The sequence below is a fragment of the Monodelphis domestica genome, chromosome 4 (genome assembly GCF_027887165.1).
Source record: "Monodelphis domestica isolate mMonDom1 chromosome 4, mMonDom1.pri, whole genome shotgun sequence".
NCBI classification, from domain to species: Eukaryota; Metazoa; Chordata; class Mammalia; order Didelphimorphia; family Didelphidae; genus Monodelphis; species Monodelphis domestica.
In genome coordinates this window covers 440,437,346-440,465,273 of record NC_077230.1, presented here as the reverse complement: position 1 = coordinate 440,465,273, position 27,928 = coordinate 440,437,346, and the positions used below count along the sequence as shown (strand labels likewise).

The 27,928-nt window shown below is 42.2% G+C and overlaps 1 protein-coding gene and 1 long non-coding RNA gene across 2 annotated transcripts; one reads left to right on the top strand and one right to left on the bottom strand.

Moving 5' to 3' along the window:
- Nucleotides 1-75: 75 nt before the first annotated feature.
- Nucleotides 76-27,913, bottom strand: LOC103104464 (immunoglobulin superfamily member 1-like). Its single transcript, XM_056826274.1, has 14 exons — nt 27,838-27,913; nt 27,104-27,421; nt 25,154-25,453; nt 24,554-24,853; nt 23,577-23,882; nt 22,903-23,190; nt 6,643-6,921; nt 4,624-4,923; nt 4,011-4,310; nt 3,031-3,330; nt 2,319-2,606; nt 1,135-1,239; nt 580-617; nt 76-207 (listed from the first exon to the last, which is right to left on the bottom strand). Exons 1-14 carry the CDS (start codon nt 27,911-27,913, stop codon nt 76-78), a joined length of 3,330 nt encoding a protein of 1,109 aa, XP_056682252.1.
- On the top strand, nt 22,210-23,965 carry LOC103105221 (uncharacterized). The gene is made up of 4 exons (XR_008911678.1): nt 22,210-22,297; nt 22,396-22,654; nt 22,916-23,039; nt 23,559-23,965. It is a non-coding gene; the product is annotated as an uncharacterized LOC103105221 (long non-coding RNA).
- Nucleotides 27,914-27,928: the final 15 nt, after the last annotated feature.

Sequence of the window (27,928 nt, the reverse complement as noted above, 5' to 3'; positions counted from 1 at the left end):
GGTGGAAAAAGAAGATAGAAGAAGGAGAGAATTCCTTTGTGAAAGGTGCTCAAGATTTGTTTTTGTGCTTGTCTTTCAGTCCAAGGACACAGTAGCATAGACTATGGTCTCTGAGGGTGTCTTCTTGGTGTCTTTATGCCTCTTATTCAGGGCTCCTATGTTCAACTGAGTATAGGTTACTCCCTGGAGGTCTTCAGTCATGGGAACCTGAAGGAAACAGTGAGAATCATTACATTAGGAGTTCTTAATCTTTTTATATGTCATGAACACTTTGGAAGGCCATCTAGTGCAATCTATGAATACATTCTTAGTCTCATACTTTTAATTACATGAAATGATCTCCATAGGATTATCAAGGAAATGAATGATATTGAAGTACAGTTATTGAAATATTGAAAAATTAATCCCAACAAATTCAGGAATTCTTAGTTCAAAGGGTCTGCATTGGAGAAGGAGAAGAAATAATAGGTAGGAAATTAAGAAATTGTTGAACCCTTGGGCCCGGATACTGTGGGGAAAAATTGGAGCCAAAGATCAGACAGGTTCCTCTAGAAGGCAGAAAGGATGGGACTTACTTACCAATGATTCCCTTGGTCTTCCTTTGGCTACTTCTGTATCTGAAATGGAAGAAATGTTCCATCATTCCCCCAGTTTTCATTACCAGAACTACCCTCCATTCTATTCTCCACCTCCCTCAAGATCCTGACCCCTTCCTGCCCAGAAAACATACATAGGACTTCCTTCCTTTGAGCCTCAGAGTGATGGGGCAGGCAGGTCCTCCTAGGAAGGCAATGGTAGTAGACACACCTATAGTTGGGAAAAGGAGATGAAATAGGACCCAGAGACAGTTCAATTTGGGATGCTCTGTGAGTGTCTTGTCCTTATCAGGTACTCTGTCCATCACAGAGGGCCCCTGGATTTATGGGAAGGAAGGAACAGGGGGCTTCAGGAAAAAGAGCCAAGTCTCCTTACCTCTCAGGGTTGTTTCTCTGCAAAGATCCTGGAGAGAGAGGCATAGGAAAGGAAATAATATCAGAGAAGTTCCCAAAATGGGCAATAGAAACTTTAGTAAAAATCCATTTCTTCATTCCTTCAGACTATTAAGGGTTTCACTCTCTTTTCCTCTATACTCACCCATAGATATAGATCGGTGGCACAGGAATGCCAGCAGGAGAAGGAAGAAGATAAAGAAGGAGACACAGCTGAGAGTGATGATGAGGGTAGTACTGGGCACTGAAGCTGGTGTGAGGAAGTAAGACGAATCTTTATGAATCATTGCCCTTAAGAGACCCTGACCTTGCCCCATAATTGTCCCTGAAATTTCTCTTACTGTGTCCCTCCAAAACTACCCATCACTATAAGGATCCAACAATTTATCACAAATGTTGCTCAGAGAAGGCTCATCCCTTGGAATTAGGGTGAGAAACCCAGAAACCAGGATAGAGACATGTGGCTCACAGAGATGTGGGGTCAGAGAGTGAAGCTTCCTCGAACCCTCGAGAAGCCTCAAGATAGGAAGATAGAGGAAGGATAGAAGTTCTGTATGCTGCGAGGGGGGTGGCGGAGTCAAGTTAGAGATATGAGGTGGCAGGAATGAGTCAGAAATCCAGGCCTTATTAATTATCAAGGAGCCACAGCAGAAACTCCGATCAGTGGACTACTCAGAAGGCTTATACCTGTCCAGTGGTCCAAATTTAATACCACACAGGTCGGAGATAAGATAGAGAAAAGAAAGTGCCTGGCCAAAGACCAGGTCCCAGGTGGGAGAGGTAGATCAGGAAAGGAATCAAAGATGGAGCTTGGCCAAGCTCCAGCTAGGACAGGCATCAGTGAGAGCTGAGATCCAAGTGAGGAAGAGAGGGAAGAGAGGCAGAGCTTGCTGTGGCCCTGTATTTAATCTCTTTGATATGCAAATATACACAATACATAGGGATGATTATCATTGGCTAATGACAAGGTATAGGTGTGGTTTCTCTTAGCCAGGAGAGCACAAAGAAACCTGTTTTCCCGCCTAATCTGGGGGAAGCTGGGGTCAAGGGTCAGAGGCTTTCCCAGTCATGCGCAAGACTGAGCATGCTCTCTTCTAAGCCACTCTGTACATACTAACTGTTTCCCTTGCCCATAGCTAGGGGTGGACTGCTACAGAGAGTATGTGGGGGGAACCTCATGTTCTAGCTCAGAATCTGAATCCTCATAGTCCTGGAATTGAGGTCAATGTCAAGTCTATTTTTTTTTTTAATCTTGTGGATCTTGACACGGGTTTGGGAAGAATAGCTGTTGACCACTTCCCCTGGGTCCTATGGGTTTCTTCCTCTTACCTCTCACTGTAAGTTCCAGTGGGTCACTGGATTGTTCCCAGAGACTTTCATTGGTGCCAGACTGGTAGCTGCAGCGGTAATTGCCAGAATTTTGGGGAGTCACTTGAATCAGGAACCACTGGGCCCCATCTTGAGTGGTATCCATGGTCAGCAAGATTTTCTCCTCTCTCTCCTTATATAGGACAAACCTAGTACTCCATGAAGGCCCCCGGCACAGGAAGGTCACATTGGTCCCTGATTCCACCTCTGAGTCAGGCCAGACTGAGAGGGAAGCCTTGTAGAGTGTATCTAGAAATTCAATCAAAGATGAGAGGTCCTCTCCAAATCTGTTCCATGATAGGATAGGGAAAGCAAGAAGGAAATGGAACTTGAAGAACCACCTACTACAGTTGCCTCTTTTGTTCATTCCATTTCCAAAGTCTCCTACATCTGAAGAGAGATGGGTGATAAATTTCAGATGTTCTCTGAGACTACTGAGAAACAGAGAAGTTCTTTGACTTTGATCTCTGCCACTTGATGTTGGAGTAGTTTGTGAGTTGGCCCATCCTTTTACACATGCCTTTGACATACATAGTGATGGAACTCCCAATGTCTATCTGATGATGCTGAAAAGAGCCTCAAATAATATGTCCACCCAGATTTCTTGCACTGTTTCTCAATCCTGACTCCAAATCTGCTAGTTTTTACCCTGGGGCCCTGGACACACCCTCACCTGTTACCCAGATCTCCAGGACCTCACTGGGCTCAGACACTTGATATGGAACTGTCCTAGAGGAGTAGATGCAGCTGTAGTTGCCAGCATCCTGGGCCCTCACAGAGAGGAGGAGAAAGTCAGCTGAGGTACCCGTTGGGCTCTGGCTCTGCAAGGGCTGAGGGGCCCCCACCTTCAGCAGAGCAAATGTCACCCCCCAGAGAGGTGACTGAAGAGGTTGCCGGCACTGCAGAGTCACATGCACACCAGGCTTCACTACAAGGTCTGGGAAGGCAAAGAGGGAAGGCTTGGGGAGAGATCCTGTAGGAGGGAGAATGAGGGACTCAGAGTCAGGACATCTAAGTGAAATCCTCTCTCTGCCCCTGAACCCCTGTGTAGCAGTGGCCCATTCACTCACTCAATATGAACTTCACTTATATTATCTAAAAGAAGAGGTTGGACTAGAAGATCTCTCAGTCCTTCCTAGCTGTAGCAGCCCAGGAATCTAAAGACTCATGCTCAAGGGAGCTTCCATAACCTAAGGACTCATGGGAGGAAAGATCATCACCATTTACGTTTTGTTGGCTCAGTGTTCAGCTTAAAATCAGGATTCAGGTCATATTCAAGGAGTGAGAAGACTCAGGCTTGGTTCCAGGGACTGCCACTCATTTGTTGAGTGACCCTGGACAGGTCCTTTCCTCTCTCTAGTCCACAATTTTCTCATAGGCAATGTGGCTTCGAGAACCTCCAAGACTCCTTTCAGCTTGAAGGCTCTGTAATTCTTTTTCTAACGCCCAACTCAATACCCATCATCTTTCTTCCCAATATTATGGATTAGAAAAGAAACGCCTCATTTCTTCCAAGACTTCTTAGTGCTAATAGAATCCAGGGGAGAGCTGGCTGTGAAGACACCATACCTTTGCCTCTGTGAGGATCCTATCTTGGAAGAGAACAGTAGAATCATATGCAGAGTTATTCTGGGGCTCACTTCCACTCCTTACCTGTCACTATCAATTTCAAGGCATCACTGGACTCTGAACCTTTGTCAGAGTCTGTCAAGTGACGGTAAGTACAGCTGTAGCTCCCAGTGTCCTTAGGTTCCACTGAAGAGAGGACGAATCGAGTCCAGGGCTCTACTGAGATATGCTCTTGTAAGGACTTCTGGGTCTCAACCTTCCATAGAGTGAAGATCACTTTTTCAAGGGAATATAGCTTGGGTCTTGAGCACCAGAAACTGATGTTGGTCCCTGGAAACACTATGAGGCCAGACTGGACCCACAGGATGGGTTTGGGAAATAATCCTGAAGGGAAAAGACACCAGAGGTCAAGAACAGATGTCATTTCTAGGCTTCCTCCCATAATCCCTCAGTGAGAGGGACAACAGAAGCCTAGCCTCTGTTCTCCTTTTCTTATCTGAAGCCTTCCTTGACATGGGAACAACTCTCCTATCCTGGGCTCGAAGCTAAAGCCATTTAGAATTGGAGAGGATCCAAAGGTCTCCTACAGCCTCCCCCCACACCATCCCTTCTGAACTGCTGGGTTTCCTCATATTTCTGTGGTCTTCTACATGACTGATGGGATTGGGGATCTGTGGCTGTTCCAATTTCTAGTCACCGAGCACTCTCAGCTCCCGGGTCTGGCTGGGTTGTGATCCTCTGTAGGGGGTTGTCCTCTTATAGTAAATACAGCTGTACTCCCCACTGTTCTCCTTCTTCAAGGCAGGAAGTGAGAAAGCAGCTTTGGTCCCCGCAAGGCTCTTTCTCTGCAAGGGCTCCAGGCTCTTTGCTTCCAGCAGGGCAAAACTGTAATCGTGGGAGGGTGTCATTTCTGACATTTGGCAATAGATGGTCGCTGTTTCCCCTGGGGATTCTGTGGATCCATCTGGACTTGAAATGGAGGGTTTGGGCAATTCTTCTGTGAGAGGAGGAAGGGGGAAAGTTAGGGGCTTGATCTCCCACTCTGATCAACTGAAATAATTATCTGAAACAGAAGGGGAGCAGGGCTGAGGATTCTTGTCCAGGTCCTTTTACCCAGGACTAAAGACTTGTTCCTATCTGGGGTATCTCAGTTCTCTGAGCCACACTCAGAAAGACATTGTGGGTCTAGGAAGGCTCTGAGAGCCCAGAGTGATAGGAGAGGTGGGACATGGAAAGATGTGTCCCTTGCCCACATGTCCCTTTTCTTACCTCCTCCTAGGAGCCTGGCACTGTCCTTACAACTTGACCTTCTGTCCTAAGGCAGGATGCTATTGTTATACCAGTGGGAAGTTCAGCCCTTCCTTACTCTGAAGCTTAAAGTTTTCAAAGCCTTCTCCTCCCACCTAACCCCATGGGTGTGTGGTTAGACAGAGCCTGATAACAAGCCCAGGGCCCTAGCCACTTCCCCACAAAGCCTCAAGGTGCCACATCTCTGTTGTTCTACCCCCCACCCATTCCTCGGTGAAGCCAGCACAGAGCTGGCAGAGCTATGGGTTTCCCGAGGAGTCTTAGAGAGCAGGATGGGAGAGCACTCTGGGCAGTTCAGTGAAGAATTTGATTTTGTCCATTTCTCCTGCTCTCTTTCATCACCCAACTATCAGGCACCTCCTGCTCAGTGGTAAAGGAACTCAAAAAGTGTAGAGAAGGTGTCACCCCTGGTGTCCTCGGGGAGCTTTACAGTCCTGTGATTCACCAGGATTGGATGACCTCATTGGATAATCCAGTCCGTGGGCTGCATGCCATGGAAGAGTAAACCAAGGTCTCCAGAGGGTCAGTGACTTTCCCACAGACACCTAGCTCGAAACTAGGGTTTCAAGTGTTTGATCGCCCTGCCTCAAGCTCCTAATCTCATGTTCTTCTCCCCTCGGCAGGCTACATCCAAACATGGTGACCTGAGGTGGTGGGAAGGGTCCCAACGTTAGAGCAGGCACCTGAGAGAGTGGAGGTAGCATGCTGGGAGCACCAAGGGCTACTTAATTCAATCAGGGGCAGAATCCTGGGGGAGCCAGTATCTGAGCTGCATCCTAAAGATGGGCAGGAAAGTGATGGAGGAAGTTGCAAAGGGCATCACGGGCATGGGCAAAGGCAGAATGGGAGGACATGAGAGGAAATGGAGTAATCTGTCCAAACTTAAGGGAATGTAATGAGGGTAGAAGGGAACAATGGCACAGGAAAGAGAATCTGGAAATAGTTTGCTCAGCAAAAGGGACCTCAGAAGTGTGTGCCCCTGTTTCCAAAGGTTGCCATCTGTCTGATGAGAGAGGAGTAGCCCATCTCTCATGGCTGGGTACCAAGGGGACATTTACAAGATGGAGATTTGGAAGTGGGAGATATAGGTTCAAATTTTGCCCCTGATACAAAAGGACCAAATGACCTGCTCAAGTCATCTTCCCTTCTCTCTAGACTTGTCTCCTGATCTCTAAAAGAGATAGAGCACACATATTCTCCTCCTCACAGGGTTATTGAAGGAAAGATTTCAAAACTTTACTTTTGCTCTCAAAATGTGCCAGGAGTTCGCACACCCTGGGGAGGTCTGGCAACGAAGCTTGAAAGGTTGCCATGCCAGCAGCCCATTCTCAAGAGAGACATCTGGGGCTGATCTTTTAGGTCTGGTCTCCTTTCCACCTGGGGTGGTTTTATAGCAGCCCCTCCTTACCTGTCAACACCACTAGTGCCAGGGGATCACTGAGCTCTGACCAAGAGTGTCCGTGCCTATAGCGGCAGCTGTAGTCTCTTGCATCTATCACATCATCCACATTCCTGAGCATGAACTCTGTTAGCTTCCTGGAGGCTTTTCTCTCATCTTGGAGCTCCTCATCTTTCCATAGCTGGTATATGTCACTTCCCAGGCGGCCCTGACATTGGAGGGTTACATTTGCTCCTTTGGCAACCACAGGACTCGGGTCAGCCCAGAGGGTGGGCTTGGGAAGATGATCTGAGAAATAAACAATTCCAGGGATTCCTCTGATCCAGACTCTTTTAACTCTGGATCCAGAGGCCCATCCCTGCGTTATCCCATGCATTCAAGCCTAATGTCCCTCGCTGATGATTCTCAGAATGGCTCTTTGGGCTGAGAGAGGGCAAAGAGAGGCAGGAGGACGGGAGAATCTTGTGAACAACTTACCCAGCTGTGCTCTAGTCCCACAGTCCAGACAGAACCCTGTAAAAGAAGCTCAGATTATATAGAGATGGCTTCCTACCAGCCTATGGTGACCCCTTCCATAGCTCTTGTTAAATTCCAAATATGGAAGAAGAAAACTTGCAGAAACACTCTGGTCCAGGGGCATCTGGGTAGCTCAGTGGTTTGAGAGTCAGGCCCAGATATGGGAGGTTCTGGGCTCAAATCTGGTCTCAGACACTTCCCAGCTGTGAGACCCTGGGCAAGTCACTTAACCCCCATTGCCTAGCCCTGACCACTCCCTCCCTACCCCCAACCCTGGAGACTCACCAACGGAGAGCAGGAAAGTGATCTGGGGGCTCATGGTGGGTCTTCAGCTCTATCCTTGGCTGCCTAGCCTCAACTGTGCAGAGGGGAGAGGTAGCAGGATTGGATACTGACCCAGGATGTGGTGGCCAGCTCTGCTAGCTTACACCCTCTAAACGCAGGCCCCACAATTTCCGCTCTGATGAAAAAGGGACCAATGGCCGCCCAAGGCTAAACTCTGAGAGGACCAGGGTGTCTTAAGGTAAGTGTTGCCTGGCGAATAGGAGATCCCTGAAGTAGACCGAAGCTCCCACAAAAACCTGGGCATGCCTAAAATGTATGGGATTCCCAACAAAATGCCTTCACTTGCAAAAGACCAATATTGGGCCATAAAGGTCTGCCATGGCCCCAGAAGCCTGAGCCACAGACCCAAAGGCAGCTGGTCATTGAACCCGTGTTCCTGGTGGGGTATCCCTTCTTGAGAAGTCTTATCCTCAGCTTTCTTGGGGTCAGCAACAACGGTAGAGACAGCAACACTAATGGCTTGCATTTATAGACATTATCCTCTTTGCTCCTTACAACAACATGGAAGGCACATACCACATTAGCCCTCGTTTGGCACAGCTAGAGGTTCAGTTACTTGTCCAGGTTCACACAGCCAGTATTTGAGGCAAGATTGGAATCCCAGTCTGTAGTAATGATTCTGGCACCAGCTGCTGCAGGAGATTGATGAAGTCCAAGGCCTTTTGGTCTTCAAGGACTTAAATGCACCAGTTTCTACATCTCCTGTAGGCCAACTGGCAGCCTATGAATAGCCAAGACGTAGTGTTGCTGCTGCATTTGCAGTTTGGTCAACCTTTCTACAGAGCTGATGCTCGTCCTGCAGAGTCTTGGGAGCCCTGAATGACAAGAGCTCACCATTGAGTACTTGCTTCCTTGCACCTTCCCATTCAATACTTCCCTTATTAGGAGCAGCACAGGACAGGCAGCCTCCAGCCTAAAAAGACCCAGCTCAAGCTCAATAACCATTTATTAGACTTCTTCCCTGATGCCTTGTGTTGGGAGTGCTCTCACGGAGCTTCTATTCTATTGTTAGAGGCGAAAATATGATTAATATTAAAATAGATGCGTGTCAGTGCTCAGTTACTTTCAGGTAGAAGGCACAGCTCTAAATTTGAAGAGAAGTCCCTTTCAAAGGGCACAGCAAATGAGTAGGAGGGACCAAAGTCAAATGACTGAGCCCTGACAGAACAGAGATTGTGATCCAAAAGGCAGATTTGGCTGGGGCAGCCCATGGCTCAGAAGCATGAGTGGAGGCACGGGCTGAAAGATGGTCACCACCTTCTGGCAATCATCAGAGGGACTGACTTCATTTCTAACCCTTCTATATGGAAAAGAGGGATGAGAACACATTTCATGGCAGGTCAGATGGTGATTGGTCCTGCCTAATGCCTGATGGATCATCAAATATTTATTCAACATCCATGCTGGCCAGGTTCTACGCCAACTGTCAGGGATCTGAAGACAGAGACTCTTAGGTGAGGCAACAGGTACACAAGGGTATGTTTATGCAGAATCAATAGAAAATAAACACACAAATGGGTACAGATATCATTTAGTAGGAGAGGGATGGCACCGGCAGCTGGGGAATCAGAAGAGACTTTATGTTAGAGATGGGGTGCGAGCAGGATCTGGAATGAATGGAGGGAGCCCGCGGGGCAAAGTCTGCATTACAGACATGACGTGATGGATGGTTGTACCAAGATGGAAACTGGAAATGGGAAAGCAGAGGTTAGTTTGGCTGGACCATAGAGGACAGGGAAGAGAACAATGCATGAGGCAGGAATGGTGTGGTGGAGATAGGTTGTGAAGGACTTTGAAAGTTCTCAATTTTATTCTAATGATTCTATGGAGCCATTAGTGTCTACTGAGTAAAGGAGTCACTTTGCCAGCTGCGTGGAGGATGGAGAGAAGCGATGTTCAGTGGAATCCTATGTCCAGCCTCGTCATAGAGGGGTGAGTCATGTCTAAGATACTCCCTCTTGTCAGGCCAGATCAGCTTTCCCCTAGGAGTGGTCTTGTTTAGTTGATGGTTTTCCCCAGGTTGGAGAAGTGGTTGTGTGTCACAGAAGGTTCACCATTCCTGAACTGTGTGCATGTTACAGTTGGCCAACGTATTTCCTTGAATGTGGCAGCCATAATGAGATTTGGGCAGAAAGAGCCTCAGCAAGGGCCTGAGGTGTGGAACCATACTTGCACTTCTGGGAGATGAGGAAACCCCAGGACAGGGATGTGGCATTGAAAAATTGGGCATGATGTCTCAAATTTCTAGTGGAAACATCTTGGTTAGGGTTGGGTCGGTTTGTGCACGTTAATGTGGAACAGTTGTTGCTACCACATCCTGTGCCTGTTTCTCTAGCCCTGTCCTTTCTTTCCTTTTGCCCCATAGAAGTGGGTACCAACACTCTCCATCCTTCTCTAGCCTAGGAAATTCAGAGATTACAATGGAGAACTGTGGAAAGATCTAGGGAGATCTTTGGAAAGAGGGCTCTGGGGGACAGACAGGGATGCTGGGGACCAAGAAGAGACCTCTTAGAATAAATAAATCCCAAGCCTTTGCTGCCCCTTCCAGTCTCAGTCTTTGGCCACAACTTGAATTGGTGTGTAGGTGTGGGGGAGATTGCCATCTCCTATGTAGGCTACTAGAAATTGTTGACACAAAAGGCAAAGGAGCAAAGAAGAGGGTCCATTTTTCTCTTTCAAACTTCCCTAGCACCTGATCAATACAGATGCCACTCCAGTGTAGCTCTGGAGGGTTGAGAAGAGTTCAAGAGGCTGAGACTGGAGAAATGATGAGTATGAGGACCAAAGTGACCATGGCGGGTGAGGGCTTTCTTGGAAGCCCAGGTGTTGACTTTATTTCACTTTTTAAATGTGGTCTCTTTGATGCCTTCTGTTCGTTGCATCATCATAATTATTCTCAGTAGTCCTGGCTCCCAGACAACAAATGATATTTTTAAAGAAAAGAAAGAAAAAAGCCAGCCCAACTGACCAATACATTGGGGAAAAGCACAACAATGTATGCAATGTGTAATACCTGTGGAGTCTCCTTTTGTTTTAAGTGATTAAAATTCCATTTGGGGAAAATAATAGAGAAATGGAGTAAAAATGTAAACCTACTTCTCAACATTTTAACAGAGAAAGGTAGGAAAAATCCAAGAAAATGAAAAAAAGAACAAAAGATTGGATAAGTAAACACACGTTCACAATAAATATACTTGCAAAGAGTAAAACTCATAGAATAAAAAAATTACTATGTATTAAGTAAATCTGAAAAAGCAGAAGATGCAATCATGCCATTAGAAAAATCAAGAACATTGACAGCATGCAAAGGGATAAACAAGGAAACTACATGATGAAAGAAACTTGGAGAAAACAAAAATCTCAATGTTGAAATAACATTTTCCAAATGCTTTAGTATCTAAATCCAAAAAGAAAGAAATACTGATTTAGTTATAAGAATATATAGCCAATAGCACAAAATGACAAGGAATTTCACTCCTAGTCTTGGTTAAGGGGAAACAAAAGTTAAATAAGTGGGTAAATACAAAACCAAAAAACATTGCTGGAGAAACTCTAACTAAAATATTTATGGTGTTTTCTAAATGGGACTAGTAAGGAATATTCATACTATGGAACCTCTCAAAAAAGACAACGTATCAATTCCCAGAGTTTGCAAACAATTACAAAAATACAGAAGTAGTAAATAAATCCTTTATAGACCATCACACTAAAACAAAATAATTGGTTCAGGGACCACCAACAAAAGACACCGACCCAAATAAAAACTTAAAAATGAAAACTTAAAAATGAAATCCTAAATAATGAGGCCAAAGTAGAAATCACAGAACAATTATAAGCATACAAAAGAAAATGAAAGCGATAAAAAAAAATTCAAATTTACTGGAATACAGCTAAAGTTTTGTGGTGAGAAAAAAAAAACCCACATCTTCAAATATACATTAAAGAACAGGAAAGAATGATTAACCAAACATTCATTATAAAATATAAAGTCATATTTGGTTATATGTTTTGTGGTTCTGATAAGATTATTCACTTTCAAAAATGAATAATATGGAAATATGTTTTGCATGATAATACATGTATAACCCAGATTGTATTGCTTACCAGCTCTTGGAGGGGGGAGGAAAAGAAGGAGGGAGACACTATGAATTATATTACTTTGGAAAACTTATGTGGAAATATGTTATTAAAATAAAAAATAAAAAAGGCATAGAAAACAATTATAAAGTCAACAAATAAAATAGTATAAACTAGTCCCAATAGAAAAGTCCTAAAGGGTCAGAGAGATACATAAAATGAAAGCAGAAAAATCTATAGAAGTGATAATTAAAAATAATAGTTGATTCTTTGAAAAAAAAAGCTAAAAAAGATAAATCTTCAGCCAGTCTGATTAAAGAAAAAAGTGCATGAAATGAAATAAATAAAATAACAATTGGGGGCATGTAGGTAGCACAGTGGAGAGAATACCAGGTCTGGAATTGGAATGACCTGAGTTCAAATCTGTCCTCAGATACTTTCTAGCTATATGACCTTTTGGCAAGCCTTTTAGGCAAACCCCAAATGCCTAGTCCTTGCCTTAGTTTCTATACTAAGACAGAAGGTAAAGGTTCCAAAAATAAATAAATACATAAAATAATAACTGAAATAGCAAGATAAAATCCCAAGAAAGAAGAAATTGAAAGGATTATCAGAACCTATTATATTGCTAAGAAAATTGCTAACACATAGAGGAAGAGCTTCAGAATATAAATTATTCAAATTTTCAGAACACCAAATAGAGATATTAAATAATCCAGTTTCAGGAAAGGATATGGAATTAGTTTTGAAGAAACTCCCAAAGGATAGAGGAATCTCCTGGTCCTGATGAATTGATAGAAGTAGTTTATCCAATTTTAAAAGGACAATTGGTACCCCTCCCACACAAAGTATTCTCAAAAATTGAGGAAAAAAAAACCTTACTAGTTTCTTTTTGTGGAACACAGATAATTTTTACATTTAAGTCAGGGAAAGATGAAGCACAAATGAAGAGTTATAGAGCAATGTTGTTTTATCAATGAGGTGTTTAATATTTTCCTCATTTTTTCACTCTTTTGATTTTGTTTTATAGCTTCCTGCTGCCTTGTGAAGTCATTTGCTTCTATTTGTTTGATTATAATTTTTAAAGACTGAATTTCATCCCTGGCTTTTTGATCCTTGTTTTCCTTTTGATCTATTTTTCTTTGTAGGTCATCTTTCACTTTCTATGCCTCATTTTCAAGTTGGTCAATTCTGGCTTTTAAGAAGCAGTTTTCTTGTTTTAGTTCATGTGCCTGTTTTCATATGACCTACTTTGCTTTTTAAGTTTTTTTTCTCAGTTTTCTTCAGTCTCTCTTAGTTTTTCAAATAGTGTTTTAAGTTCTTCCAAAGCCTGTGTCCAATCTACTGGAGTTCCTGAGTTTTTGCTTGGTGTCCTTTGGCCTTCCTTTGTTCCATTTATTCTTTGTTCATTGCCTGAATAGAAGCTGTTGATTTTAATTTCTTTTTTGCTGTTTATTCGCATTTAGATCTGACTTTGTGTTGGGAGCATTTTGCAATTGTATTCAAATTGTTCCTGTGTTTGTCTTGGTAAGTAGATATCAAGGAATTTTATGTTGTTTAGTTATTTTTAGTGAAACTTATCTTTCTATTTCTTGCTATTAGACTTTATTGGTAATATACTAAAATGCTGATGATTTATGTGGGTTTATTTTATATCCTGCAATTTTGCTAAAATTATTAATTACTTCAATAAGATTTTTAGTGGATTCTCTAGAATTGACTAAATATATCACCATGTCATCTTCAGAGAGTGCTACTTTTATTTTCTCTTTGGCTATTCTAATTCTTTCCATTTCTTTTTTTCTTCTCATTGCTATAGCTAGCATTTCTAGTACAAAGCTGAATAATAGTTATATAGTGGGTAATCTTGCTTCATCCCTGATCTCAATAGAAAAGTTTCTAGTTTATCTCTATTACAGATAATACTTGCTAATGGTTTTGGATAGGTACTGCTCATCATTTTAAGGAAAGCTTCATTTATTCTCATGATACCTTTCACAGAAATGGGGGTTGTAATTTTTAAAAGTTTTTTTTTACATATCTATTGAAATAATCATATTATTTCTATTGGATTTGTAATCAATAAAGTCAATTACAAGGATAGTTTTCCCAATATTATACCTGCCCTTCATTCCCATTATATATCCCACCTGGTAAATGTGCCTGATCCTTAAAATACATTGCTATAGTCTCCTTGCTAATGGTTTTTTTTGCACATTTTTGCATCAGTATTCATTAGGGAAATTGGTCTATAGTTTCCTTTCTCTGTTTTTTCCCCTGGTTTAAGTATCAGAATAATATTTGTGACATAAAAGGAATTTGATAGGATTTCCTTCTTCCTTCTTTTCCCAAATACTTTATATAGAGAAGGATGGAGTCAAGATGGCGGCTTAGTAGCAATGGAAACCTAAACAGCTCTGACAGCCTTTCCAAACCAATCTTTAAAAGCTGCCTCAAAATGATAGAACTCAAAAATGAATAGCAAGGTGTGAGGGGGCTTTCCTGCTGAACACAACTTGAAAGGTAGACAGAAAGAGGTGATTTTCAAGGAATAAGGGAACTGGAAGTAAAACTGCACACAGAGGAGTGATGGCTGACCATCCCCCCCACCTATTGCACTAGGTTCCCTAATTGGGCATAGGCTAACTTTGGGATCCCAGGACAGGGGTTACACAGCAAAAGAGCCCCTTAGACCCACTCCTTGATGTCCTAAGCCCTGACACCATCTGACAATTAGGCTGGAAAGTCCATAACACTGGGTCCTTTCAAGGCTGTTCTGTTGTAGAACAAACCCAGTCCCAGGGAAAACCAGCTAACACTGCCAAACCCAGTGTGTAAAGGGAAGCCCTTCCTTCAAGGATCATGAACTTTCTGCTTATTCAAGCCAGCCCATTAGTGATATGGAACTAGGGGTTATGGGTCTGGGTCAGAGAGACTTTGATTGGTTTCTGAGATGTGGCACACCAGCACAGAGGGAAAGGACATGATGTGGAGAAGGAAGACTATAAAAATGACTCCATAGAGGAGGCTGGGCTCTTTCTCTGGAGATCTTTGTCTGGGGGCTTTTGACACTCTTGTGGGCTAGTAAGATTAGGGTGGCAGGCTAGGAAATATTTTTTTTCTATTTCCTTCCCTCCTTATTTCTTTCCTAGATTATATTTGTATTAAAAATTGAATTGTTAAAAGCTACTATTCTTGTAACTTAAGGGTTAATTATTTTTATAAATGGCACCACTACAATATTTTTAAACAATTATTATATTTCTAAACAAATTTTGAAATATTATACTTAGCATATTACATTTTATACAATATTAAATTTTTAATATTACCCCAGCAAGCCAGCAGCAGAGGAGACAGAATCAGCAAGCAGCTTTCAGAATTCTTGGGCCATAGGCAAAAAAAGGCTGGGAAAATGAACAAACAGGAAAAGAAATATTTAACCTTTGAAAATTTCTATGGGGGCAAGGAGCAAAGCACAGAACCAACAGGAGATTGTGAGATATAAGCAAACACAAGCAAAACTAAAAAAAAAAAACAATAATAAAGCTAAAGGAGAATTGGTCTCAAAGTCTGGAAGAACTTAAAAAGGAATTAAAGAAACAAATAAGTCATATCCAAGAAAAATGGGGAAAAGAATTTAAAGTGATGAAAAAAAAAGAAAATAGCTTAAGAAGCAATAGGAAAAATAGGCACAAAAATCCAATGAAGAAAAGATTTCCAAATATTTTATATAGTATTGAAATCAATAGATCTTTAAATATATGGTAGGATTCACTTGTGAATTTGCTTTGCCTTGGGGATTGTTTTCTTGTGGAGCTCTCTGCTAACTTATTTAATTTCTTTTTCAAAGATGAGGTTGTTATTTTTTAAATAATTAATTAATTTTTCAGTTACATGTAGAGACAATTTTTGGCATTTATTTTCTGACATTTTAGTATGCAGAATTTCCCCCTCCCTCCCTTTCCCACCTCCCTGAATTGGTAATAGTCTGATAGAGGTTATACCAATGCTTTCATGAAATACATCTTTTCATATAACTCATGATATAATGGATAACAAATATCACACATACAATAGAAAAAAAATTCACACAGGAAATGAAGTGGAAGATGGCATGCTTTGATCTCCAATCAGACTCTGACACTCCCTTCTTTGGCTGTGGATAGCATTTTTCATCACGGGTTCCTTGTGGATATGTTGGCATAAATACAGAATCCTAGCAAATCAATAAAAAAGCTAATATAAATAATTAATAGCCTTAGCAAAGTCACAGGATACAAAATAAACCCCAAAGTAATTTCTATTGTCTATGATGATTTAAAATGGATTTTCCTTTCCTCTTTCCTTCTCTTTCTGTTGGACTTTGTTAGTGACCAATAGAAATACTGATGATTTATTTTGGGTTTATTTTGTAAACCTATTATTTGCAAAGAGTGATAACTGTATTTCTTCATTGTCTATTCTAATTCCTTCCATTTCTTTTTCTTTTTCTCTTATTGCCAGAGCATTTCTGGTATAATATTAAATAGTAGTGATTATAATGGGCATCCCTGCTTCACCTCTGATCTTAGAAAAAAGTTTTTTTTTTAGTTTATCCCAGGTAATTCTTTCTGATGGTTTTAGATTGTTATTATATTATCACTTTAATGAAAACTCTATTGCAGTATTTACTAGTGTTTTTATAATGAATGGGTATTAAATTTTGTGTTAAACTTTTTCTGCATCTATTGAAATAATTATATGGTTTCTATTGTTTTTGTTATAGATGTGGTCAATTATGCTCACCTGTTTTCCTAATATTGATCTATCCATGAATTCCTGGTATAAAATCCACCTGATCAGGGTATATGTTATGATCTCCTTGCTAGTATTCTTTTTTAAATTTCTGCATTAAGAGGACTAGTCTATAGTTTTCTTTCTCGATTTTACCTCTTCCTAATTTAGGTATCAGGACCATATTTGTGTAAGAAAAAGAATTTAGAATGATTCCTTCTTCTCCTAGTTTTCTAAATAGATGATATCATATTGTAGTTTGTTTTTTGAATGTTTGGTAGGACTTACTTGTGAATCCATCTGGTCTAGGAATATTTTTCTTATTGAATCTTTGATAGTATATATGTTACCAGATAGTCATTTATTGAACACTGCTATAAGGAAATAAATCAATCTAATTATAATTAAAAGGTCATGTATGTCAAAAGTAAAACAGTTCTTTATCCTGTGCTTCAGACAGATGACACTCCAGTTAAACACTGTCTCCAAGCCAAATAGCCATATATAGAATTGCTTTGTACTACAGATTGTCCTCCCTCACTAGACTGATTTGCCCAAGTGTTTATATGACCAAAGAAAGTGTTTATGCCCAAGAAAAATAACATGTGTTTATTCTTATAGAAGGATTGAAAATGGCAATTAGTTGTAAAATTGAGTACTTCAGCTAAATGAAGATATACACTGATATCACCGATAAATTGTAAATAATTTTAAAGCATCTCTTCTGTGTTTAAAATGTGTTTAATTTGCATTTCTTCTTAAATGTCTTCTGCTAAAGTATATCATTTGGGGCTGTTATAAAATGAATTCTAAGCTTTCAATAGAATGTTTATTTACAATTTCAGATAAATTGTCATCTCTTAAAGGCAGATTATAGATGTCTGTTACTATAGTGTCTGCATATTGGATATCGAAATAGAAACTTATTGTCACAGTGTATTAGAAAATTGAAAAACTTCACCTCTGCTTGTCTTTGTAATTAATTCTGAGCACGTTTTATTACTTAAGTAATACTGGCTTATATAATATCTTAGCTCAGCATCAGCACTAAAATGCATAAAAATTTGAGATTTTATTGTCTTTTCTAGAATCTCTTTTCAACTAAAGTAACTTGCAAAATTGTGGTCAGACGACACAGTTCAGAAAAATCCACGTGTAACACAAATCATCACCTCTGCCTTTTTACAGTTGGCTATTGCTTTGGCTTAATTATCTACCATGCTGAAAGGCAGAAACTAAGAAAATGATACATAATTTATTCAGAAATAGAAGAGGGGGACGTAAAAATAAATTCAACAGAAAGATCTGTTCTATGATTGTAACCGTTTGCTTTCATTGTATTACCAAATGATCTTCTGATTTTGTCCTAACAACAATGTAAGTCTTGTATAATTGTAACTATATTAACTGCAAGAGAAAATGTTATTACATTAGTAATTAGTAAATTATTTAAATTAGTAAATTATTTATTATGATCCTGGTTGATGGCGCTAAAGAAACAAGCTTTTTTCCAAAAAAGTAAAACAAAAAAAAAAAAACTTGCTCCAGCATCTTGGAATGAATACTACAAAATAAAGGAAAATGGTCTGACACTTGATTAAATAGAGGCATGTGTGGGATGAGGGAGAACCCAAAACTAAGTACTAGTCCAAAACAGAAATGAGAGTTATGAGGGCAGGATTTATGGGCTGCACAGTAAAAGATGCCTATAGAGGTGATGCGGTCAGTGCTAATTGAGTCTCATCCAAAGAATTGATTGACATTCCAGACTGACTCCATGATGAGGAACCAACTTTATTTTAGAAGAATATAATCGTAGTGTGGCTAGAGCTAGCTAGTGTAGTAAGTAGGTAAAAAGGTTGAGTTTTCAGGACTGCTTTTTATCTTGATTAATTCCTAAGGAAGGGCCAATTTGTTTGGACATTCGTTGTCCTGTTTTTTCCAAGGAATCACCATCACTCTACTATTGGTCCACTGTGGTCTACTTGGCTTTATACATGGATTCACTGAATGCTAATGATAGCCAAGGGCAACTTTTGGTCAAAATGTGCTCTTTTCTGCACAGACTCTAAGGAAGGTGGTGAATATTGTTTGAATCTGCTCTTATGGGACAGGGAAACTGAACCACCTGTATGTGCTGTTCAGAGACTCCCGAAGATAATTCCTAGTCTTTCTGGATCTAATTTGTTCTGTATAAGGTTGATATATTCAGGATCTGATTCAAGTTTCAAAGCTTTCATCCTATCTTCTGGAAGTGTATGAAGTATAAATCCATTTTCTTCCAGGTCATAAGTTTGAAAACTTGTCCTGACTTGCTCTCAAGGAGCTTCAGGAATAAAAAAGGCCAAATCTTTACAAAGAAGACAGTGACGTGACAACAACTAAAATGAGGAATTTTGGTGATTTCAAGTAAAAAAGAAACCTTACAATATCTTAAAGATTCCATTAATGTTAAAAAATTATACTTATTGTTTATATACTCCAAGAAGTTTCATTCCTGACCACTTTACATCTCCACCTCATACATTAGGGACAGCATGCCCAATTAGAAGAACGTTAAACTGCCACATCCATATATAGAATCTACCAAAGGTTATATTGAATCTTCAATTTCATTCATAAGACAGGGAGGCTATATTTCTTTTTGCCTTTATTATTTATTATGCTTCTTATTTTAGTTGCTTATGTTCAAGGTCTTTGAGTTTTCTTCTTCCTGTGATCTTTGGTAAGTTCATTTACTCTTTCATTTTCCTTTGACATCCATCGTCTGATAGTGGTTTTCTTGAGAGTTGAATCTCCAAGCAAATCAACCTACTCCCATACTAGGCAATTCAAGGTTCCTGGTCCCTGACCTAAGTGACTTTTGAGAGGGCACAAATGGCCCCAGCTAAATGCTTATATCTTTTCCTCAGATCATGCAGTTCTAAAATTCACCCCCTTTTCTATTTCTTTATAAGAGCAAGTGTGCACTCAAGGGCTCTTTTCATCATTTGTGCCCCATAACTTCATGACTCCTGATTGACTTCTCCATTTAGCCTGTATTCCAAGGGATTACTCTTTTTTACATATTTCTCTAATCTTTCCCTTCAATTAAACTCAATATCTAGAATCACTACCTAATCACCTACTTTGTGCAGACCACCATGCTCAGACTAGAGGATATATATATATATATAGCTCCTTCAGACCCTAAATCTATTTTCAAGGAGTGCCTGGGTTTTACCCGGTGGAACTTGCTACCAAAAATATACTAAGCACTTATTTTATGTGAGGAACTGTACTAGACATTGACAATATGAATATAAGTGAATCATGATCATGAGAATCCCATGATAAAGCTGTTGATTTGTCTTTGGGAATTTGATTGTCTGTGCCCATTTAATCTCAGAAAGACAGAAAAAACATAGGATTAAGGCTCAGTTTTTCCTCACCACTTGTGGTTGTTTGGATCCTCCTTTTGACCCATTCTGAAGAATGAGAATTAGACTGAGTTGTCACCAAGATGAATAAGTTAGGTTGGCTTATACAATTTTGGAGAAAGGATCTACTAGGAGAAGTCACCTTTTGTGTTGTGGTGTACATTAGTGAGTTTACAGATTTTCTCAGCATTTCTATGTATTGAGTCTCTTTTCCAGCTTTCTTTAAGGTTCTGAGAGAATAACAGAACCATGAATGAACCTAGATTCTCTTCTTTAGTCTCTTGACATCTCTCTCTTGGTGATCTCAGCTCCCATGGGCCAAGTCCCCACGTGTCTGTGGCTGACACCCATTTCTAGTTATGCAATACTAAGCTTCCTGGACATCAAACCATATATCTCATAGGTCTCTCAAACTCAACATGACCCATCACCTTAAATTTCAATCATGCATTTATTAAGTGCCTGTTCTTTACCTGGTACTATGCTAGATCTTGGGATATAAAGACACAAAGTGCAACAGTCCCCACTCTCATGCTTTTATATTCTCTAGGGGAAGACAACATGTGCATATGATTGGGGAATAAATATACCTGATGAGCTTTGTTTGGATGCTTCATGAATATTTCACCACATTTAAGTTGATATGTGATATTAATTGTCCTTTCAAGTACTAACATCTGAAATAATAGTAGGATGAGGGAGGTACAGGACAACACAAATACCAGTGAAGATTCCAGAGGGAGCCCTCTTCCACCAACCAAGAATGTGTTGAGAGAGTGTAAGGTCTAAGGAGACTTGAAAGGTCGTGAGGTTATGAGAGACGATTTTATATTTTAATCCTAGAGGTGAAAGGGAACAAATAAGTTTATTGACGAGGTGACTGAAATAATCAGACTTTCACAGTAGAAAGATAAGTTGATGAGTGAGTAAAAGAGTACTGAAAAGTGTAGAGAATAGTGAGAGGTTATTGCAATAGTCCAGGTGTGAGGTGATCCACAGGGTAATATCTATGTGGTTGGAGAGAAGGAGACATATACAAGAGATGTTATGAAGGTGAAAACAACAGGACTTGGTACCAGACTAAATATATGGAGACAGTTGACTGAAGAGTGGAAAATAGAAGGGAGGTTGTGAGTCTCAGTGGTCTCCTTTATTAATCTTCTCACACTTCATTTCTATTCATCACTGTATGAGCTAGCTTATATTGACCATTTTTGTCCTTACATATAATAGTCTCCTAACTTCATGCCTTTGTAGTAATTGCCTCTCTTACTTGGAATTTATCTTCCTTAAGGCCACTTCTTAGATTGCCTGGTTTCCTTTAAAATTAAGTTCCAATCCCATCTAATGCAGAAGATTTTTCTTGGTCCCAACAACTACTAGTGACTTCCACTCTGATATTATTTCCCACCTGACCCTCTGTATGTCATCATAGGTAGATGCACTTTGTTTGTACAACTCTAGACCTCAGTGAATATCCCCATTAGCCATCATGGTCCCTCTGAATTGGAAAACTGGAGAAACTGAGAAAAGAAGGGAGAGAATTAATTTTGAAAAGTTCCCAAACCTCTGGGCTAGTCCCTTATTTCAAATACAAATTGGCATAGACTATGTTCTCTGTGGGTGATTCTTTGGGATCTGTTTGCCTCTTCTCCGGGGTTATTACTTTCAGCTCTGTATAAATCACTCTTTGGGGATCTTCAGCCATGGGGACCTGAAGGACAAATAGAAAGGTGAGGGAACAGTGAGTAGTATGTGAGCAGGAGTTCTTAAATTTTTGTGTACCAGCAAATTCTGGCAGGTCGTCTGGTGAAACCTATGGATTTCTTCTTAATCCCATGCCTTTAACTACATGAATTCTGTACGATTATCAATAATCTTGAAGTACAATTATTGAAATATTTTAAAACATCCCCAATAAGTTCAGGGATGTCAAGTTCAGAGGCCCTGCATTGTGAGCGAAGAAATAATAGACAAGTTATTAGGAAGTAGTCCAAGTCTGGTCCCAGAGCCTGTGGGGAAAAGTTAAAGTCAAGGATGGGATAGACTACTCCAAGTGGATGACAGGATGGGACTAACTCACCCCTGATATCCTTGATCTCTCCTTGGTCACTTCTGTATCTAAGAGGAGGGAAAATTCCATAATTCACTCAGCTCCCAAGTCCAAGACTCCCTTCCACCATCATCTCCCTGTGCCCTAGGAGACCATGCCCCTTCCTTCCCCAGATAACTTACACAAAGTTTCCTCTCTGGAGGTCTCAGGATTATGAGGCAAGCAGGTACTCCAAGGAAGAGAAGGGCAACCAAAGCACCTGTAGTAGGGAGAAGGGGTAGAAAATAGAGCAGGGGGCTAGAGTTCCCCCAGGAGGCTCTGTAGTATTGTTTCCTCATCCAAGATTTTGTCCCGTGAAGAGGGTCCCAGGTTACATGGGAAGAAAAAATGGAGGACTAAGGAAATAGTCTCCTTACCTCCTCAGACTGTCTCCCTGCAAAGACCCTGGTGAGAGAGACATGGGAAAGGAAGAAACAAGGTCAGAGAAGATCTCAAAAGGGTATATGGAGATGCCAGCCCTTACTCATTTCTTTATTCCTTCAGATCTTTATCATACTTTATCACACTCACCCATAGGAATGGATCCACAACAGACAAATGCCAACAGGAGAAGGCAAAGGAGGAGGAGGAAGAAGGAGATACAGCTGAGGGTGATGATGAGTATATTACTAGATTCTGAAGCTAGAGTAGAAGAGAAAAGAATCTTCATAAATCACTATCCTGAGGGGACCCTCACCTTGCCCCTGAAATCATCTCTGCATTTTCTCCATATACCCTCATTCACAGACTCCCATCACCACCAGCACCCAACAAGGGCTCATCTTTTGGAATTGAGGTGAGAAACTCAGAAAATGGGATGGATAAATGAGAGTCACAGGGGAGGATGAGGGAAATTCTCATGTACCAGCTCAGACCCCTGGCCCCAAGGGCCCCAAATTTAGGGCAATGTCAGTCTCTGTTTATTCTTACATGATGTTTCTAGGTCAGAGCCAAATGGAGTTTTTATTTCATTTCCTTAAAGGGGCGGAGTGAGGGAGGGGTTGTTGGCACCCTCCACTGGGTCCTGTGGGTTTTTTTTCTCACCTCTCACTATCAGCTCCAGGGGGTCACTGAGTTGTGTCCAGAGACTGCCTTCGGTGCCAGGCTGGTAGCCACAACTGTAATTGCCAGAATGCTTGGGCGTCACATGAGTCAAGGAGAACTGGGCTCCATCTTGAGTGGTATACATGCTTGGCAAGATTTGCTTACCTCCTTCCTTGTATAGAACAATCCCAGTACCTCTTGAGGGCCCCTGACATAGGAGGGTCACATTGACCCCTGAGGCTATTTCTGGGACAGGCCGGACTGAGAGGGAAGCTTTGGGAAGTGCATCTGGAAACCCAAACAAAGGCTAAGGTCCTCAAGGACTCTTCCGCAGTTGGGGTGAGGGGAAGTAAGAGGTGGGAGGTCCCTGAAGAATTCCCTGACCATCAGGCTTCCATTAACTCCTGGTCATTTCTTGCTCAAAGCCTCCTTTGATGGAGATGGGTAGATGCTAAATCTCAGATGTTTTCTAAGGCTGCCTAGAGAAAGAAGGTTGTTCCTCCTTCATTCCTTATTGCTTGAGCTTAAAGGATTACCTGATCTGGTCTATCCTTCCATAAGGACCCCCAATCCAAATCCCAACCTCATGATGCCCTCCCAGACTTCTGGGGCTGCTTCTCAATTCTGACTCCAAATCCTCTGTTTTCACCCTGAAGACCTTGAAACACCCTCACCTGTCACCCAGATCTCTAGGACCTCACTGGGCTCAGACACCTGTGATAGAGTCATCATCTCCTCATGGTAGACACAGCTGTAGCTGCCAGCATCTTGTGCCCTCACAGAGAGAAGGAGAAAATCAGCTGAGGTTCCACCTGGACTCTGCCTCTGCAAGGGCTGAGAGATCCCCACTTTCAGCAGAATGAATGTCACTCCCCAGAGGGAAGAATAAGAAGGAGGATGCTCACACTGGAGTGTCACATGAGTACCAGGTTCCACCACAAGGCCTGGGAGGGCTGAGAGGGTGGGCTTGGGGAGAGATCCTGTGAGAGGAAGAACATGGGGCTGGGAGTCAGGATATGTGAGCCATCTTTTCCCTGGCCCTGGGTCCCTATATGACCATGATCCTCTCTGAGCTTTAGTTATGTCACCTGAAAATGAATGGGCTAGACCAGAAAGTCTTTTAGCCTTTTCTAGCAATAGCAACCTAAGAATCTAAGGGAAACTTGCCCAGTCTACAATGCCATGTATCTCTGATGACTGATGAAAGGGAAGATAATCACCTCCTCCCATTTTTCATGTAGGGTATCATTAATAGGTTCAATGCTTAGCCTAAAACCAAAGATCATAGTCAAGGCATGAGAAGACTCAGGCTTGTTTCCAGACTCTGTCATTTATTTTCTGGGTGACCCTAGAAAGTCCTTCCCAATTTCTGGTACTGACTTTGGACTTTGGTTTTATGAAAGGTTGGCTTCAAGTATCACCAAGGCCTCTTTCAGCCATGAGTCTGTGACTTTTCTCCTAACCCCCAAACTCAGGCCCCACCATTACCTTTCTTCCTAGTATTCTAGATCAGAATAGACATGTCTCATCTCATCCAAAATCTCTGAATCCTGAAAGACCCCAGGGCAGAACTCTCAAGCTCCTATCTTAGCGGATAACAGAGAGATCATATTCAGAGTTAGTTATTCTGCGAGTCAGCCACGCTCCTCACCTGTCACCAGCAACTTCAGGTCATCGCTGTTCTCTGAATTTCTAGCAGAAGCTGTCATTTCCTTGTAAGTACATCTGTAGCTCCCAGTATCCCCAGGTCTGACAGAAGGGAGGAGGAAGCTGGTCCAGAGTTCTCCTGAGCTCTGCTCATTTAAGTACTTCCCGGTCCATGGACGCCATAGAGTGAAAGTCACCTCTTTAAGGAAAGACAGCTTGGGTCTGGAGCACCAGAAAGTAATATTGGTTCCTGGAATCACCACAAGGCCAGACTGTGTCCACAGGGTTGGCTTGGGGAGTTTTCCTGAATAGAAAGGGATATGAGAGGTTGAGGCTGTTTCTAGACTCCCTCCCCTGACACCTTAGAAGAAGAGGCGATGGCAATCTAACCTCTCTTCTCACTTTTTTATCTGAGCCTGCCTTGAGCTGTGAATACCCCCATTATCCTGGAACCTGAAGTTGTGTCTGTTTGGAACAAATGACCCTAGGGTTTCTTCCAGCCTCCCCTAAGACAATTCATTTAGAGTTTTCAGGATTTTATGCTGTCCCTGTAGATCTGTGGGGAATGAAATTGGGCATTTGGGGGGTTTCCAAGTCCACTTACCAAGTACAGTCAGCTTTAGGGCCTGGCTGGGTTTTGATCCTATGTAGGGGGCTGTCTTCTTGTAGTAAATACAGCTATAGTTCCCAGAATCCTGGATCCTCACAGATGGAAATGTGAAGAAAACCGTGTTCTCTGTAGGACTCTTTTTCTTCAGGGGCTTAAGGCTCTCTGCCTCCAGCAGGACAAAAATGTAGTCCTGAGAGAAAATGCTGGGTAACTTTTTACAAAGAATGGTCACTTGTCTCCCTGGGTTTACCTGAAGGTGGATGTGGGTTGAAATTTGGGGTTGGGGGAAGAATCCTGTTGAAAGAAGAAGGAAGAAAATTAGGGACCTGATTTCCCATGGGAATTCCCTCAAATAATACCTTGAATCAGAGCTGAGAAGGGGGAAGGTGGACTGAGGGTCCCTGATCAGATCTTTTTGCTTAGTCTTGTATGCCTGCTCACTGCTAGGTAACTGGACCCCCTAGGCCACTATCAGAAAGATATTTGGGGTCCAGGAAGCCTCTGAGGGCATGGAATAATAGGAGAAGGGACAGGAGAAGAAGATATCTCCCTGCTCCACTTGCTCCTTTTCTCACCTCCTCCAAGGAGCCCAGCTCTTTTTTTTTCCCCTAGCCTGGGCTTCCAGGACCAAGGTAGGATCCTAACATAACTTCACTAACAAATTCTGATCTTTCTCTTAAGCTCTGAGGTTAGCAAAGCTATTTTCTCCCATTAACCTCATGCCTGTGTGGTTAGACAGATGCCCTGATACCAAAAGCAGAACTCTACCCACTTCCCCACCCTGCCTCATGGTGCCAATTCCCTGTCTTGTTACCCCTCCCCATCCCTCAGTGAAACCAGAACAGTACTTACAGATCTGTGCCTTTGGGTGGTTAGGGGCTGGGAGAGGAGTCTGGGGGCTCCCTATGGTAAGCTCTATGAACAATTTGGATTTGCCTAGTTCTGCTGCCCTTATTCATCACCCAATTATCTGATGCCTTCTCAGCAATGGGGGAGCCTCAAAGCTCTCCAGAAGGCAATACTCCTGCCAGAGGGCACTCAGGGAGTTCACAGCCCAAATGAACTCAGGCTCCCAGCCTCATGTGTTTTTCCCCCTTCCACAGGTTGCCTTCAAACACAGGCCAGACGCATGGTGATTAGGAGTGGCAGGAAGAGGCCTGATACTAGAGTAGGGTATGAGAGAGGTGTAGGCAGCACACAGGGAGAGCCCAGGGTCAGAACATTGCCATGTGATGCACTCAAGGATAGTGTTCTCGATGGCCAGTATCTCAGCTAAGCTTTAAGGAAGTGGAAGGGCACCACTGGCAGGGGGGCAAAATCAGAACCCTGGGGCACAATAAGAGGTGAAGGACTCCTGGCTGAAGGGAACATAGTGAGGACAGAAAGGAACATTGGGAGGCACAACTGGTCAGGTGCATGTTGCCAGTTTGGGAAAGTTTATATAGATAACATTTGCTCAGTAATAGGGAGCCTTCTCCAATGGCTGCTGTGTATCATGTGAGAGAGGAGCACCCATATCTCATGACTGGGTCACCAAGGGACACTACTAACCAGAAGGGAAAAGATCCCTGGATTGGTGATAGGAGACATGGGTTCAAATCCTAGCCCTGATACTAAAAATCAGGTAGCCTACTCAAGTACCATTCCCTCCCTCCAGGCCTCAGGTTTCCCATCTATAGAAGGGAAATCATGGTACATGGGCACTCTTATTCATAGGGTTATTAAGGGAAAACTATTTTAGAACCTTATTTCTGCTCCCAAAATGTGAGCTGGGGAGCCAGGGTTTTCTCAAGCCTGAGGAAATGGGGATGTTGAAGGGATGGCACATAATAAGGTCTGAGGGTTTGCCATGCTAATAGCCACTCCCTAGAGAGGAATTCGGTACTGATTCATCAAGGTTGGCCTCCTCCCCCCAGGAATTGTTCTACCCCAGCACCTTCTCACCTGTCACCACCAATGCCAGAGGTTCACTGAAATCTGACCATAAGGGCCCCTGCCCATAGCGGCAGCTGTAGTTTCTGGCATCAGTCATGCCATTCACATTCCTGAGCTCAAACTCTGCCAGCTCCCTGGATGCATTTCTCTCATCTCTGAGCTCTCCATCCTTCCACAGCTGGAATCTTCCACTCCTCAGTGGGCCTTGGCACCTGAAGGTGACATTTGTTCCATTGTAGACCACAGGACTTGGCAGAGCCCAGAGAGTAGGCCTGGGAAGGGTATCTGAGAAAGAGAAGAGACCAGATTTCCAGAGATTGCTCTGGCCTTAGTGTTTCCTTTAGATCTTGGCCCTGAATCCCCTCCCCAAGTCACCCTATCCATTAATCCCAGTGTGTTCTGTCTTTCCACTCTTATCACCGTAGAAGTGGCTATTTCAGTTGAGTTAGGACAATGAGGGGGAGGGGGCCAATAGAGTGTTAGGGAAAACTCACCCATCTGTGCCTTAATTACCAAGTCCAGAAACAGCTCTGTAAGAGAAGCTCAGATTATAGATCACTTCCCTTCAGCCCATGCTGACTCCATCCACAACTCTTTCCAAGGCCCTTGAATCTCTCATTCAGCTTTGTTCAGAATGTGAAGGAAGAGCCCTTTGACAAGACACCTGGTCCTGCTCTGCCCAAGAGGGCTCTATCTCCTCCTTAGTGCTCCTCCCTGTCCTTTAGACTCAGTCAACCAAGTACCTTGTTGTCCCTCTGTTCCCAGGCCTAACCCTGGAGACTCACCAATGGAGAGGAAGAAAGTGATTGGTGGTGCCATGGTGGGTCTTCAGCT